This window comes from Sinocyclocheilus anshuiensis, unplaced genomic scaffold (assembly GCF_001515605.1).
Source record: "Sinocyclocheilus anshuiensis isolate Anshui unplaced genomic scaffold, SAMN03320099.WGS_v1.1 scaffold680, whole genome shotgun sequence".
In the NCBI taxonomy this organism is placed as follows: Eukaryota; Metazoa; Chordata; class Actinopteri; order Cypriniformes; family Cyprinidae; genus Sinocyclocheilus; species Sinocyclocheilus anshuiensis.
The window spans coordinates 798,205-811,884 of NW_015555783.1; the positions used below are offsets into that span (position 1 = coordinate 798,205).

The 13,680-nt window shown below is 35.5% G+C and overlaps 2 protein-coding genes across 4 annotated transcripts in view; both read left to right on the forward strand.

Moving 5' to 3' along the window:
* The first annotated feature begins 975 nt into the window (after positions 1-975).
* On the forward strand, positions 976-7,567 carry slc38a11 (solute carrier family 38 member 11). Its single transcript, XM_016468856.1, has 12 exons — positions 976-1,112; positions 1,204-1,324; positions 2,238-2,312; positions 2,827-2,961; positions 3,076-3,141; positions 3,473-3,579; positions 4,291-4,370; positions 5,531-5,601; positions 5,683-5,844; positions 5,963-6,075; positions 6,958-7,089; positions 7,183-7,567. The coding sequence occupies exons 1-12, from the start codon at positions 1,026-1,028 to the stop codon at positions 7,471-7,473; spliced, it is 1,440 nt and encodes a 479-aa protein (XP_016324342.1). The 5' UTR covers positions 976-1,025; the 3' UTR covers positions 7,474-7,567.
* A 2,029-nt stretch (positions 7,568-9,596) lies between these two features.
* LOC107674769 (cordon-bleu protein-like 1) overlaps positions 9,597-13,680 on the forward strand; it is a 66,773-nt gene continuing 62,689 nt past the window's right edge. Inside the window, exons 1-2 of one of the 3 annotated variants that reach the window (XM_016468865.1) lie at positions 9,597-9,940; positions 11,882-11,963. In XM_016468865.1, coding sequence (XP_016324351.1) covers positions 11,923-11,963 — 41 coding nt within the window. In that variant the 5' untranslated portion in view covers positions 9,597-9,940; positions 11,882-11,922. The remainder of the gene's footprint in view (positions 9,941-11,881; positions 11,964-13,680) is intronic. The other 2 variants (XM_016468864.1, XM_016468866.1) reach the window with 2 other exon arrangements.

The following is a 13,680-nucleotide window of genomic DNA, read 5'->3' on the forward strand; positions in this document are numbered from 1 at the left end:
AACTGGCTGCCAGAATTCAATGTTTTTATTTCACTATTTGGTCCACTCATCCATTAAAAATGCTTTAAAAATCCACAATTGATATTTATCTTCAGGAATAACTTCAACTTGAATCATTTAGCAGAAACGGTTTTTTAGCATATTTGAGAAATATAAATTCAGTCAGGGTGTCTAAACTTTTGACTTGTAGTGTTAATTTACATTTCATAACAGTATGTAAGACAACATAAAACAGTTTATTTATATTTCACAAGATATATGATCAAATATTGTTCAATTTACCAGCCTAACTGAACTATTTAAATTCTTAAAATACTAATAACCACTGATAGCAATGCAGATGGTAAAAAAAAAAGCAAGGTCCAAAGTTAAGATAATCAAAATGGGCCTATCCATGAACCACGACTACTAAAATTATGTCATAAACTTTAATGACATAATATATAATATAACAAAATAACTCAATGCACATAACTGATGTATCTACTGTATCTAAATTGTGAATTGTTATATGTTTTCTCACGCAGATTGTGGACACTTGCTCAAGGATCATCCAGACGTCATTGGATCGGGTCGTTGCTCAGCAGCACTCGACAATCTGCAGGGCACACACTGTGTCTGTCTGTGTAAACTACAGCACATATGGCATATAGCTATGTTTGCATCCCTGTTTGTGTCTTTATAGACCTAATGTTCATCATGAACATCTGTCTGTCTGTTTATCTATATCTATCTATCTATCTATCTATCTATCTATCTATCTAGCCCATGTGCATTTGAATCGAGTTCAGTTACTTTCCACTATTTCCCAATAAAGTGAGAATGTTGAGCAAATGTTAATCTAGCAGCTATAATACGGTTTAACAGGCTTTGTGTCAAACACAGATTAAGCTCTTCATGTAGAAACAGCTTTTCAAACAGCCTGCAGCCGATGCTAAATCGCAGCAGTAAGAGGCGTATTTTTATTCTGTGGGTGGACTGAATGAATCAGGTGGAGCACTTTTACTGCTGCTCGAGTCCATGACATGGGGAACATCCATCTAGTGCAGCAGAACATCTCAGAAGGGGTGTTGGAGAACCACAGAAGAGAAGAAAGCGGTACAGTTCAACAGGTGTGTTTGCATGTTTATTGATCATTCACAAGTAATCGATATATTGAGATATATTGAACATGCCTGTGATGTGAGTTTCTGTCTTTTACAGATGGACGGTGACAGGTATTGTTTATTGTCTTCACATAAGGACATGGGGAAAAGTGGAACTAGTTCGATATCCTCTGCCTCATTTAATTTCATCAATTCCATTATAGGATCTGGAATCATAGGTAATGTTTTGTTATCGATGCTTCTAAAAAATAGTATCATTTTAAACTGAGTAAATACATACAGGCATGCAGACTGAACAAAATATATGTTCCTCTTAAACTTAAAACATGTTGAAAAATGCATGCTTAAATTTTGTTACAAAATTTATTTATATTATTTTAAATTGATTAGTTGTAGGGGATGTTGAGGGAAAAGCATCATCATGTGTGCATGTGAACTCCTTTAATACTGTAAGTGTTTCTCATAAAGTTGGTTAAGAGAATGTCCAGTGATACTTTATTATCTAAAATATAGTGTACAATGGATTTGTTTAATACTTTCCCACTAGGCTGTATACTTATATATAGTATGTATAACTGTACAAACTCTTGGCTGCCAGTGTATATTTTTTGATATTTTGGTTGATTGTCCTTTACTTTTTTTAAATCAAACAGGATAGTTTGCAATAGTCAGTGCAATATCTGTATAGAAAATCAAATCTGTTCTTCGAGTCGAAAGCATGCTTGATGATGTTTGGATGCTATTATGTTCATTAGTTTCTTATTAGTCACATTTGTGCGTATTTTACTAGGTCAGTAGATGTGAGAAGGGGCTTAGATTTCACGCGGTGCAGGATCATATGACTGTAGAACAGCCACAGTCAGTTCACATGCTTCTGCTGCAGGAAAAAAATAACAAATATTTTTTCTGGTCCTATGATATATCTTAGGGTCCAGAAAAGGTCAGCAATAAATATATAATGTATGCATTCTTGTCAGTAGCTATTTTTGTGCTCTATCACCTGCCTGATCAGAAAAAAAAATTGTTAGTCATCAGATCTTTTTTCCTGTAGGGGAGACTGGGGCTAGTTGTCACATTTTTTATCTATTTCACATCCTCCACATCTCTGATCTCTTGGTTTCATTAATCAAGGTTTGCCGTATTCCTTGAGTCAGGCCGGCCTCCCAATGGGTCTCCTGCTGCTTATTCTGGTTGCCTTCATCACAGGTATGCACTGCAAATGTGCATGAGCCGTTAACTGCATTTAGATCAAAGTAATGTGTTAAAACACTTGCATGCATTGTTACAAAGGAAGCCTAAACAAGAATAAAGTTTAGGCAATAATTTGTATTAAAATGAAAATGCATAGAAAAATGTAACCTATTCATATGGACAACTTTGTGATAGTTTTGTGGTGCTATGATAGTTTTATGGCACTTTTGTCTCTTTGACAGTTAATCTCCATAATATTTCACCATAAATATATTTTGTAATGCTTTCCTCACCATGAAAAAGAGCAGCTCAGATATTCCACCCTATGTTTGTATTTTTGTTTCACAGAAAGACTGTTGTGCTTTCTTTGTAAGCAATGCATGAAGTATTTTACACAGTACTGTCTAGGAGCATAGTAAATAAATGTCTAAGAGCATTTTGTTTTACTTTATATATGTATATAAGTAAGTTAAAAAAAAAAAGGCGTGTGTTTAAATGTGGAGAAATGTATTCTTTTTTCTTTCGGCAGATTACTCCATCATCCTGCTGGTCAGAGGAGGGAATCTGTCTGGGACTCACAGTTATCAGTCTCTGGTTCAAAGCACATTTGGCCAGATAGGATATTTGATCGTGTCGGCTCTACAGTTTCTTTACCCATTCATTGGTAATAATCACAGACATCTCCTATCTATCCTTACCTTTTATTGAATAAATATTGTGAGGTGAAGTGAGATTTTGAAGAATAGATCTTTTTTTGCCTTTATTGTGTCCCATATAGCGATGATCAGCTACAACATCATCACAGGTGATACACTGACCAAAGTGTTTATGAGAATTCAAGGAGGTGAGCTGGTTATTATTACATACTTTTAAAAGAGGTCATAGTATTACATTTTTATTTTTTATTTTCCCAGAGGTCTATTTGCACTAAAAAGTCATAATTTAGTTATCATGACAATTTATTTTTTGCTGCTATGCCTTTAAGACTTTTATGTACTGTAAAAGCATATGAAATTTTGTTTGCCTTATATGTTTCTGAAAAGTTACAGCATGTTGTCATAGTACAATAAACACATGACTTGTCCAAATTAAATTCATTCATCTTGGGTATAGATGCCATATTCTTACTTCTGATAAAAGCATAAACCTGACATTTGTGCTCTTTGTTTTTCCAGTTGGTCCCGGAAACATTCTTACAGAGAGACATTTCGTAATAATGATGTCCACTCTTCTGTTTACACTCCCGCTGTCTCTCTATAGAGATATAGCAAAGCTGGGAAAGGTTGAGTATTACCTACTTCTACCAGGTTTTTTTTTTTTTTCAATATAATCATTTGTGATCTGTGGCTTTAAATTAATATTTCACCCAATAATTTCACCTGTCATTTAGCTGTTATTTACTTACTCTCATGTCTGTTTTTTTCTATAGACAGGTTTTTCATACAACAGTCACCTTGTCTGATTATGTTGGGCTTTTAAAATAGACGAAAAAGGATAATAAATGCTTCATAAAAAATAGTCCATATGACCTGTGTGCTACATTCCAAGTTATTTGAAGCCAAGTCATTGTTGTGCTTCACAGAAAAATAACATCACATGGGTCTGGATGACATGAATAATAAAGTAAACTTACGTTCCTTTAGTCTAGTAGGTGTTCATCTTGAAATATTACTATATAAAAGTTATTCATCTTATCTTTACTTCATAAAAATCAGTAAAAATTTCAGTAAAGATTGAACTCAAGATATGTGAAGCACGAGCTGAAGGTGGACATTTGTACAACTGTACTAAAATGACTTTTACTTGGAAAAAATGTCTAAACTATCAATCAGACAACAGAAGGCATGTAGTAGATTGTGTACATGTATTTCAGCACAAGTTTTTATCATGTTGATCATTTAGAGGCCTTAGAAATGTAACAATCAAGGATGAAACAGCAAGCTTTATAGGTTAAAACTGACAGTAATGAACCCTCTCCCTTCCTTTGTTCCAGGTATCTTTATTGTCCATGCTTTTGACTCTTGCCATCCTCATCACAGTGGTTGTGAGAGCAGCGACACTAGGACCACAGATGTATAAAATCTCTCTCTCCGTCTGTGTGCATTCATTCACACCATCCACCATATGCTGATGTTTGCCGACCGCAGCTCAGGATAATGATTTACCCTTTAAACACTCATTTCTGAGAAATTATCTCACTGAGCTTAATTTTCTTATTTGACTTTCCATCATATTTTTGGCCTTAGTATAACAAGGCATGTACATAGTGTCACAATGCAGTGAAACAATACACACATATTTTGTGATGTATGATGAAGCAAATCCCTAACCCTTGTGAAACCCAGATTGAATGTTTGATTTTTCACCGAGCTGATAAAAAAATAGGCAAAAAATCAGTACAATACAGTTTCTAGAGACCTAAATATCATAGAGACTTGGAAATGTGGCTGTCTTGACTCTAAGACATGCTAAAAACAGAGTTTCTGCATGTCTTAAAAACATTCAAAAAATTGCTTTCCACAAATTAAGGCCTTAACATGTCTTAAAGTGCCCCTATTTTGGATTTTTGAAAATGACCTTTCATGCAGTGTGTAACACAGCTCTAAGTGAATGAAAACACCCTGCAAAGTTTTAAACATGCATGTCAACCTGTTGTTGGGGACTCCTGAAACCAAAATATGAACCTTTCATTACCCATAATAGGGACACTTTAAAATGGAGCAGAAAGTCTTAAATTCATAAAGTCATGGCATTAAATGTTGTGTGCACTTTAAAAAACAAACAAACAAACAAAAAATTTCTGTCAGTATTTTAAACTTGTATTCCAATACAAATATCTAAATATCCTTAAATCAAAATACAATTATTTGAGATACAAAATGAAGATATGAAGTGTTTTTTTTTTTTATAAATTAAGTGAGTTTATGCTTTAAAACAAGAACAAATATCTATCAATGGGGTATGAAAACTTGTTTTCCCATCATTGTATTCTCCTTATACATTTACATTTAGAGAACATATTGAAGTCCTGTGTTTCTTTTAATTAATCCCTTACATTTTCTTAAATTGGTCTTAAAGAGGTCTTAAAAAGTCTTAAATTTACCTTCATAAAACTTACAGAAACCCTGTAAGAACACTCAAAACACCCTGGCAGTGGTGTCTGCATAGTCATGCACAAACATCAAAAATAGTTATTTCTAAAATGAATAACTACATTTTTATTTCACCCACAGACCTGCGTCAGATGATGCATGGGTGTTTGCACGGTGGAATGCAATTCAGGCAGTTGCCATCATGTCTTTCGGTGAGGTTTTACTTTCAGTAAACATATTTCAATTAAAGTACCTTTTTCAATCCAAACTTTGACATGTTTCATATTTTCCAGCTTTTATCTGCCACCACAACAGCTTTATGATCTACGGGTCGCTGCGGGAGCCCACACTGAGCAGCTGGTCTCTTGTCACTCATGTATCTGTGGGTTCAGCTTTACTGGTCAGTGTTGTCTTTGCTGCTGCAGGTTATGTGACTTTTACTGGTTATACACAAGGTAAATTGCTGTAAATAATGTCACAATATCTGCACTTATTACTTTGATAAATCTGTGCCATATGGTACAAAAAGCACGCAAAGAATTGCATGTTTTCCTGTTGTGTTACTTGTCCAAGGTGATATATTCGAGAACTACTGCAGGAATGATAACTTGGCTACATTCGGTCGATTCTGCTATGGCGTCAGTATAATCACCACGTTCCCTCTGGAGTGCTTTGTAACCCGTGAGGTAAGATAATTGAAGCTTTTACTGTATATACAGAATGGGTGATTCTTCAACTGGGGCACTTTTGACTACTTGAAAGCTTGAAAAATGTCCTGAAATGAAAATCTGATCATGGCCTTGATCAACCTTTAAGTGGATTTTCCATCATAAATATACTGATCTCTACAATACTTGTTGTGATGGGAATTGCAGCAGTATTGGGGACACTGATTTTATATATATATTTGTTTGATATATAAAAATAAAATTTGTAAACTTAAATACTAAATTAATTGAACGCTTATGAGTTATTATAGTTAATTGAAACTAACATAAAACCATTGAAAAAATCGTAAAGTAAAATAAACGTTAACTGAAATAAAATGTACAGTATATAAACAAATGTAGACTATTTGTATTTCAGCTAGTTGCTAAGGCAACATTTCTCCTTTTCATTCAGTAAAAATTAAAACCAAAATAATAGAACCTAAATAAAACAAAATAAATAAACATAAAAGTATAAAAATGACAAAAACACACAACAAAATTACTAAAACTAACCAAAATTCAAATTAACCTGGAAAATATAAAAAATAAAAACTATACTAAAATAACACATAATAATGTGAAGTAGTACTCTGGTTTTAACACTTTTTATTATTTATTAAAAATAAAAACTGAAAGGCATTTAATATCCTCCTTTAACTTGGTGCAACAAATAGTCAAAATCTGTAGACTCTTGATTTAATTTTTCAGAGCTTCTTGTATGCATTTACAGTCATCCTGTCAACCGTATGCAATGTTTTTTACATTTTAAAGTGTGACGTACTAAAAAGGCTTGTTCTAGTATTTAATTAGCTTTCTTTAAAGTTGGTTGTTTCTTGATGTTGTCAATATTTTTTCCAGGTGATCTCTAATGTGTTTTTTAAAGGAGAGCTCAGTAACACCACGCATGTCATCATTACCTTGGTGATCGTATCAGCGGCAACTGCCATATCGCTCTCTTATGACTGTCTGGGTATTGTACTGGAACTGAATGTGAGTTTTCCTGTTGATTCATCAACATCAATGAAGCAGCAGTCAGTCATTCAGAGATGTGTGTAAATGTTGTGTTTCTGTGTCTCTCCTCAGGGGGTTTTGAGCGCCATACCCCTCATGTTCATCTTCCCCGCCGCCTGTTTCCTGAAGCTCTCGGACGGCCGCTGGTTTTGTGGTGAAAACCTCATCCCCAGCATCATCCTGGCGGCAGGTGTTTTCGTGATGATTATCGGTTTGATCATGATGGTACTCTTCCCTCAGGACTGTTCACACGGAGCAGAGCTGTTCTACTGCACCGTCTCCAACACCTCCGTTCCCAGCACCACTTCACCGAACAGCGGGCTGCAGTTTATTAACGCCACACAGAATGTCAGCATTTTCTGACTGACATTAACTTTGTAATTTTCACTGGAATCTTTTCATATGCCGTTTTCTAGTGATAAATTGTTGATGCAATTGGTGTATTAAAGAAATGACATAAAAACAAGCCTACAATCGTTTTTTTTTTTAATTATGTGATTTACCTTCTAGATCTACGTTCTTGTTTTATATACTTGCCAATTTTCATTTGAAGACTGTAAAAGTATAAAAGCATAAATGTATATGTCATTTGAACCCATACAGTAGCTTTATGTAAGGAACAGACCCAAATTTAAGTTATTCAATGATAATCTTTAGCTGAATGTGATGTGCAAAGTTAGATTTTGGCCTAAATGGCCAAAATTTCAGTTTTGTACAAAAAAACAAAACCTTTGGAAAAGCTGCGCATCTATGAGTTATGGAGATGTTTATTGATATTAGTCACTATTAGCCTGTGTCCCAGAGGTTAAGTTTTATTAAAAAAATGTTCATGTTAGGACACATTGCCTTGGGAACCTTTTATCATGCCTTTATCAAAAAGCCATTTTTACTCTTGTGCCAGATTCTGAAAATCCATTATAAAAACAGTAATTTTTAATGTTTAAATCTATAATTCTCTAAATAACTTGCAATAACATAAAAAAACCTTTGCATATTTATTTATATAGGCTACTTATTTTTATATTATTTATATTTTATTTTAGAATGCTTGTTTACCAAAGAAACCCTATGAAATATGAGTTTTGTGTGCCATTTTCATCTGTAATTTTGTCAAATTATGTAAAGGTATAATTTAACTTTTTGTAGGCTATTTGACATTTTAAAACTTTAAAATGTTTTAAAATTGTCACCACATGTTGTTGTCAGAGTTTGTTATGTTCACCAATTTCAGAAAAAGAAAAGTACATCCTCCCATGATGCTGGTCTGTTGTTGAGTTAAATTAATTGGTCAAATAGTTTAACTTAGTTAGTGTGTGGTTAATGTGGCGTGCTGTGGTTAATCGGAGATGAAAACACGAGACTTGACTCGGAAACAAAATGATTTGAGACTCATAAGCAATTGAATTGAGACTTGACGTCGACCAAAAATTAGATACTTGCGAATAACACACGTATTTAGACCTAAAGGGAATTATTTTCATAGTTTGTCGTGTATTTTGGCGCCATTTTGCTCTAAATCTGAAGGAAGAAAAAACAAAACAAAACAACAACACCACGACTGGACAAGTGCAACACACTAAAGGCAACTTTTTGAGAGTTGATTAGTGACAAAATAGTCTTCGAATAGGCTATGTCTTCAACTATCATTATCGTAAGGAAAATATATGTGTGAATATTCTTCAGAAACTCTCCTCCTTAGATCTGTGTGACAGCATACGCTTATGGACTACATTAAAGGGGTCATATGATGCTTTTTTAAAGATAATTATTTGGTGTATTTGGTATAACAGAATATGTTGACATGCGTTAATGTTCAAAAAACACATTATTTTTCAAATACTGTACATGTACTGTACTGCATCTCTCTCTCTCTCTCTCTCGCTCGCTCGCGCACACACACACGATGCGCAAAACTCCGCATTTGAACAGTCAATAGCAAATACTTAAACTAATAACAAAACAGTAGCTGATTCAGAAGTGCCAGATTGTCATAGCAAAGTCAGAATTACCTCCTCTCCTAGGTTCACGAAACGGTCGTCCATAAAATGCATTGCTGTTCTGTTGTAAGAGAAAGGAAAACTTGAAATCGCATCATATGACCCCTTTAAGTTGAGTAAATAACAGAAATGCCTTCTTTTCCCTTCTCTTTTTTCTGGGAAAAATCATGTACTGATCACTTTTATCACTAGATGTCGGTATTTTGCCAGTAGTAGACTTGTTAGTGAACTGTATATCTAAAATCCTCTATAGCCGAGAGAATGTACTAAAATGATCATCATTTGGCATGTCTGTCAACATTTTCCTAATGCATCCAGATCGTATTTACGTGAATTATGCAGCGTTTGAGAAGTTTTCAATCTGGAAGTCTCCCCTCACAAACAAACGGAGCTCTCTCGCTTGGCGTTACGTGGGATTTTAGCACATTCACTGATTTGTTGAGACTTTTCTGGTCGGGGGCGACATGTAAATTCGCATTCCACCGTCAAACCGGAGTGTGAACAGTCGATGAATCCAGTGTGAGGATGGGAGGGCTGGCAGAGACTGCAAATCATCGTGTCATGACTTGAATATGCGGGGCTGCCGTCTCCTCTCGGTTGAATAGGAACAGAGGAGCGTCTGTTGACAGGGGCTGGACTCTGGAAAATATGGTGGGAGTTGCAGAATTTTAAGGGGGTAACAACAACGGGACAGAAGTGATGCAGGGACCTATAAGCAGTGGTTTAAGTCAAGACAAAACCTGCTGGAGTTGTTGTTGATGATGCTGTTTTGCCGTATTGCTAGCGAGACTGATGACAGCTGACAGCCGAGCGAAAGTTCAAGGGCGATCAAGGTAAGTTTGAGGCGTCATGCTCATTCAAACTATTATGACTCATTTACTCGTGAAAAACAAAAGGATTTATGGATAAAACGTCACATTTTCTTCCTAGCCATCACCTACTGTCAAGTTTATTTGCTGTTTTGCTTGGTTTGCTTGGGATTCGAACCCGAGTCGCCTGGAACGCAAATCTTACCGGCTAATTTGTTAAAAACTAAATTGTTCCCACCCGATCATGTTAGAGGTAATCTGTCATTTTGATTAAAGCAATATTTGACCACAAATGCAATCTTGTCATGATCTTGTAGACCTCCAGAAAACTTAGATGATTATTTTGACATTTGTGACCCCAAAACCATGCAGTCATAAGGGTCAATTTGGGTCAAAGCTGAATAAATAAGATTTCCATTGATGTATGGTTTGTTAGGATAGGACAATATTTGGCTGAGATACAACTAGGCTATTTCAAAATCTGAAATCTAAGGGTGCAAAAAAATCTAAATAGTGAGAAAATCGCCTTTAAAATTGTCCAAATGAAGTTCTTGGCAATGCATAGGCCTATTACTAATCAAAAATTAAGTACAAAAAAAAAAGTAAAAAAAAAAAGTTATATTTACGGTAGGAAATTAAAAAAATATCTTCATGGAACATGATCTTTACTTAATATCCTAATGATTTTTGGCATAGAAGAACAATCGATAATTTTGACCCATACAATGTATTGTTGGCTATTGCTACAAATATACCCCAGCGACTTGTGACTGGTTTTGTGCTCCAAGGTCACATTTTATAAAAATATATGTATGTCGAATCGGAATTCGAACTTGAGTAGCCTTGAAAGCAAATCATTGCTAATTTATTTGAAACAAATGTTTTTAATTCATGGTAGTCTATTATGATGATTAAAGGTATAGTTTACCTCAAAATGAATTTTTTGTCAAGCTATTCTAGAGCTTCAGAAGACTTGATGACTTTGATTTCTTGACAGCAATCCAAAAAGCATTGTGTGCGATCAAGTGTCATTTCTATTCAAACTATTATGAATTTTTTTTTTTATTCCTGAAACACAAAAGGAATTGGTACATATATGTAGAGTTGGCTTTCAAATTTGAGTTGCCTTGAATGCAAGTCATACTGGCTAATTCAGTAAAAATCTGTACCTTTTTTTTTTTTTTTTAGAAGTCATGTTAGACATAGTCTGTCGAATAAAGGAATAGCCTAGTACATTGTCAAGCTAGGGCTTAAGTGATGATTTTGACTTTTCTGGACAGTTGACAGCCATGCAAAGTTTGTGTGTAATTGAGCATCATGCCTATTTAATCTTTAGCTACATGTTGAATACAAAATGAAGTTATCAAATAGTCAGAGTTGTCATTTTCCATATGACAAATTCAGGGTGATCACTGGCTGTTAAGTTCTTTTGCAAGTTTGTGCGGCTTATAAAATAAAAACTATGTTAAAGCGGGATTTGAACTCTGGTAATACAGTAGCATGTTCGAACAAAATCATATCACTAGAATTAGTTAAAATAATAATAATGATAATAATAAAGTCTTTTGCTGTCATTGATCATGAGTTATATTTCAAAATCCTCCTATTTGTAGTGACTAAATAAAGTGTTGACTGCCTGTAAAGATCCTCCCTCCATGGGAAAATACCTCTACACGCCCTGCCGAAAGAGCCTAAACTGGTTTGCTGGTCTTACCTGGTTTAAGCTGGTCTCCAAGCTGGACCAGATCAAAAGTGGCCAATGCCCTTCTAAAACCAGCCCACAGACCAGCATGCCAGCTTAGACTGGTTCAAAACCAAGACGTTTGTTTTTTCAACAAGCCAACCATGCATGATGGGAAGGGATGCACCACCTTCTGCAGAACTGACTCGTCTAGTCTCCATCTGTCAGCAGCACTCCCTTAAGGCTGTGCCTTGAGTCAGTAGTGTTTGCTTTCTGTCCTACAGTGCCAGGGATTTCAGAGCCGTGCAGGCCACTGCAGGGATGGATGGCGATGCGCACAGCCGACCGCCTGACCGAAGGTACACCGTAAGCACTGAAAGACTTATTGGCTTTGGGTTTGATCTCTGTTATTTCCGTGGTTTAGTTCATTGTTGAACTCAAACTTTAAAGACATGGATATGCTCGTGTTGTAAATTAAGGAAGTATTTCTTTGTAACTTCCATTTTATAACTTTTTGTTTTTTGCAATTTTTACAATGGTGTGCAATCAAGAGGATGGGAATAAAGAGCTGAAGGAGAGTTTGAGAGTTCGGTTACATGACTTTGTAATTTTTTTATATTGTTTTTGAACATCTTTTACTATACAGATTTTGAATTTGATCAAATGCATGGATGTAATGCTTTAAGAGTGGCAATTTCGTGGAAATTTCTAATATGTACTGACAGATGTGCTGTTGTTTTCCCATCAAAATGAATGATGTCACTTCCTGGAGGATGATGTCATTGAGGAACTGGCTTTTGTTAGTAAAGGGATTTTGCAGAAGGCTGACAGATAGAAAGTGAGGACATGGGAAGAACTATGAAAATGTTTTGTAGAAATTTCCCAGTTATACAGTAGGTGTAGATATTTGAGTCCGATAGGAAAGTAAATGTTATGCATGTGTGTTTGTTCTTTCATTGGATTTAAAGAATATGTGGAATGAAGAGAAAAAGAGTCAGCTAATATTTTAATATAAGTTTTTCCAGTTTTCTTTAACCTGCAAGCAGTTTATTGCACATTCCAGCTCTATGTGAAGAAAAATCATAGTGATGCATAGTGTGAAATCTGTAATCAATGATTTTAAATAACTGAAAATAAATATATGGATGGAATGCATTGGGCAGGACTAACATTTGTATGATCTGTTACTGCAGACTGGGCTGTTTATGAGTGAAGATTTAGATGTTGTGCGTCTAAATGTGTCTCTGGTTGTGTGTTTGTTTACAAGACAGTTTGACTGTAATTAAAGTCTCTGTTGTCGTAGGCATTGCCTCGACCTTTGACATCGGTGCATTTCCTGCCTGCAGAGCAGAGCTGAGAAACGCTCTTGGACACATGTGGAGGTCATGGGAAATGAACTTTAGGGAGGGGGGACTCTTGCAAAAATTCTTCTGCTTAATTTCTTTGCTGGGGAAATGAGGATGTAATTGCATTGCGTTTGTAACTTTACTGGACAAGAGTCATCTAGCGAAGAACAGGGTCCACGGTTTTCATTTCCCTCTTAGATATGACTGGAGATTACAGAAAAATGACGATGTGATGCTTGTTAATTTGACCTCAGAGGCAATTGTACTTATCTGGTGTAATAATCCATGGCTGTGGGGCAGGACTCAAAATCAAAAGACTAGGAAATTTAAAATATACAAACCAGATGCAGAACCTGGTCTTTGAAAACCACGTGAGGCCGATTAGCCGTCTGTATCATGAGCGAGGAAATCTGGATTTTGAATTCTCCATATACAGTACATTAGCGTCAAATATGACCTTTATTAACACACTTTGGACTTTAAGACTTTGGAAATTTGTGCTCCATGGGTTCAGATTTAGCTAGCAGAGGATGATGTCAGCTGAGAAAGTTCCAATGGCTGGAAGCGTTTTCTATGAAATCTGAGAGATTTTTTTCCAGCACGTTGTCATAACTCTCTTTTTCTGCATTATTTTCTCTCTCTCTCTCTCTCTCACTAACACACACTCTCTCTCTCTCTCTCTCGCTCTCTCTCTCTGTCTCTCTCTCTCACACGCTCTCTCTCTCTCTCTCTCTCTC

Excerpts from the sequence above, each read along its gene's own strand:
- slc38a11 (XM_016468856.1), top strand. The coding sequence starts at position 1,026 with ATGGGGAACATCCATCTAGTGCAGCAGAACATCTCAGAAGGGGTGTTG. Across the intron at positions 1,325-2,237 it reads TATAGGATCTGGAATCATAG|GTTTGCCGTATTCCTTGAGT; the intron begins GTAATGTTTTGT and ends TCATTAATCAAG. Across the intron at positions 4,371-5,530 it reads GCGACACTAGGACCACAGAT|ACCTGCGTCAGATGATGCAT; the intron begins GTATAAAATCTC and ends TTTCACCCACAG.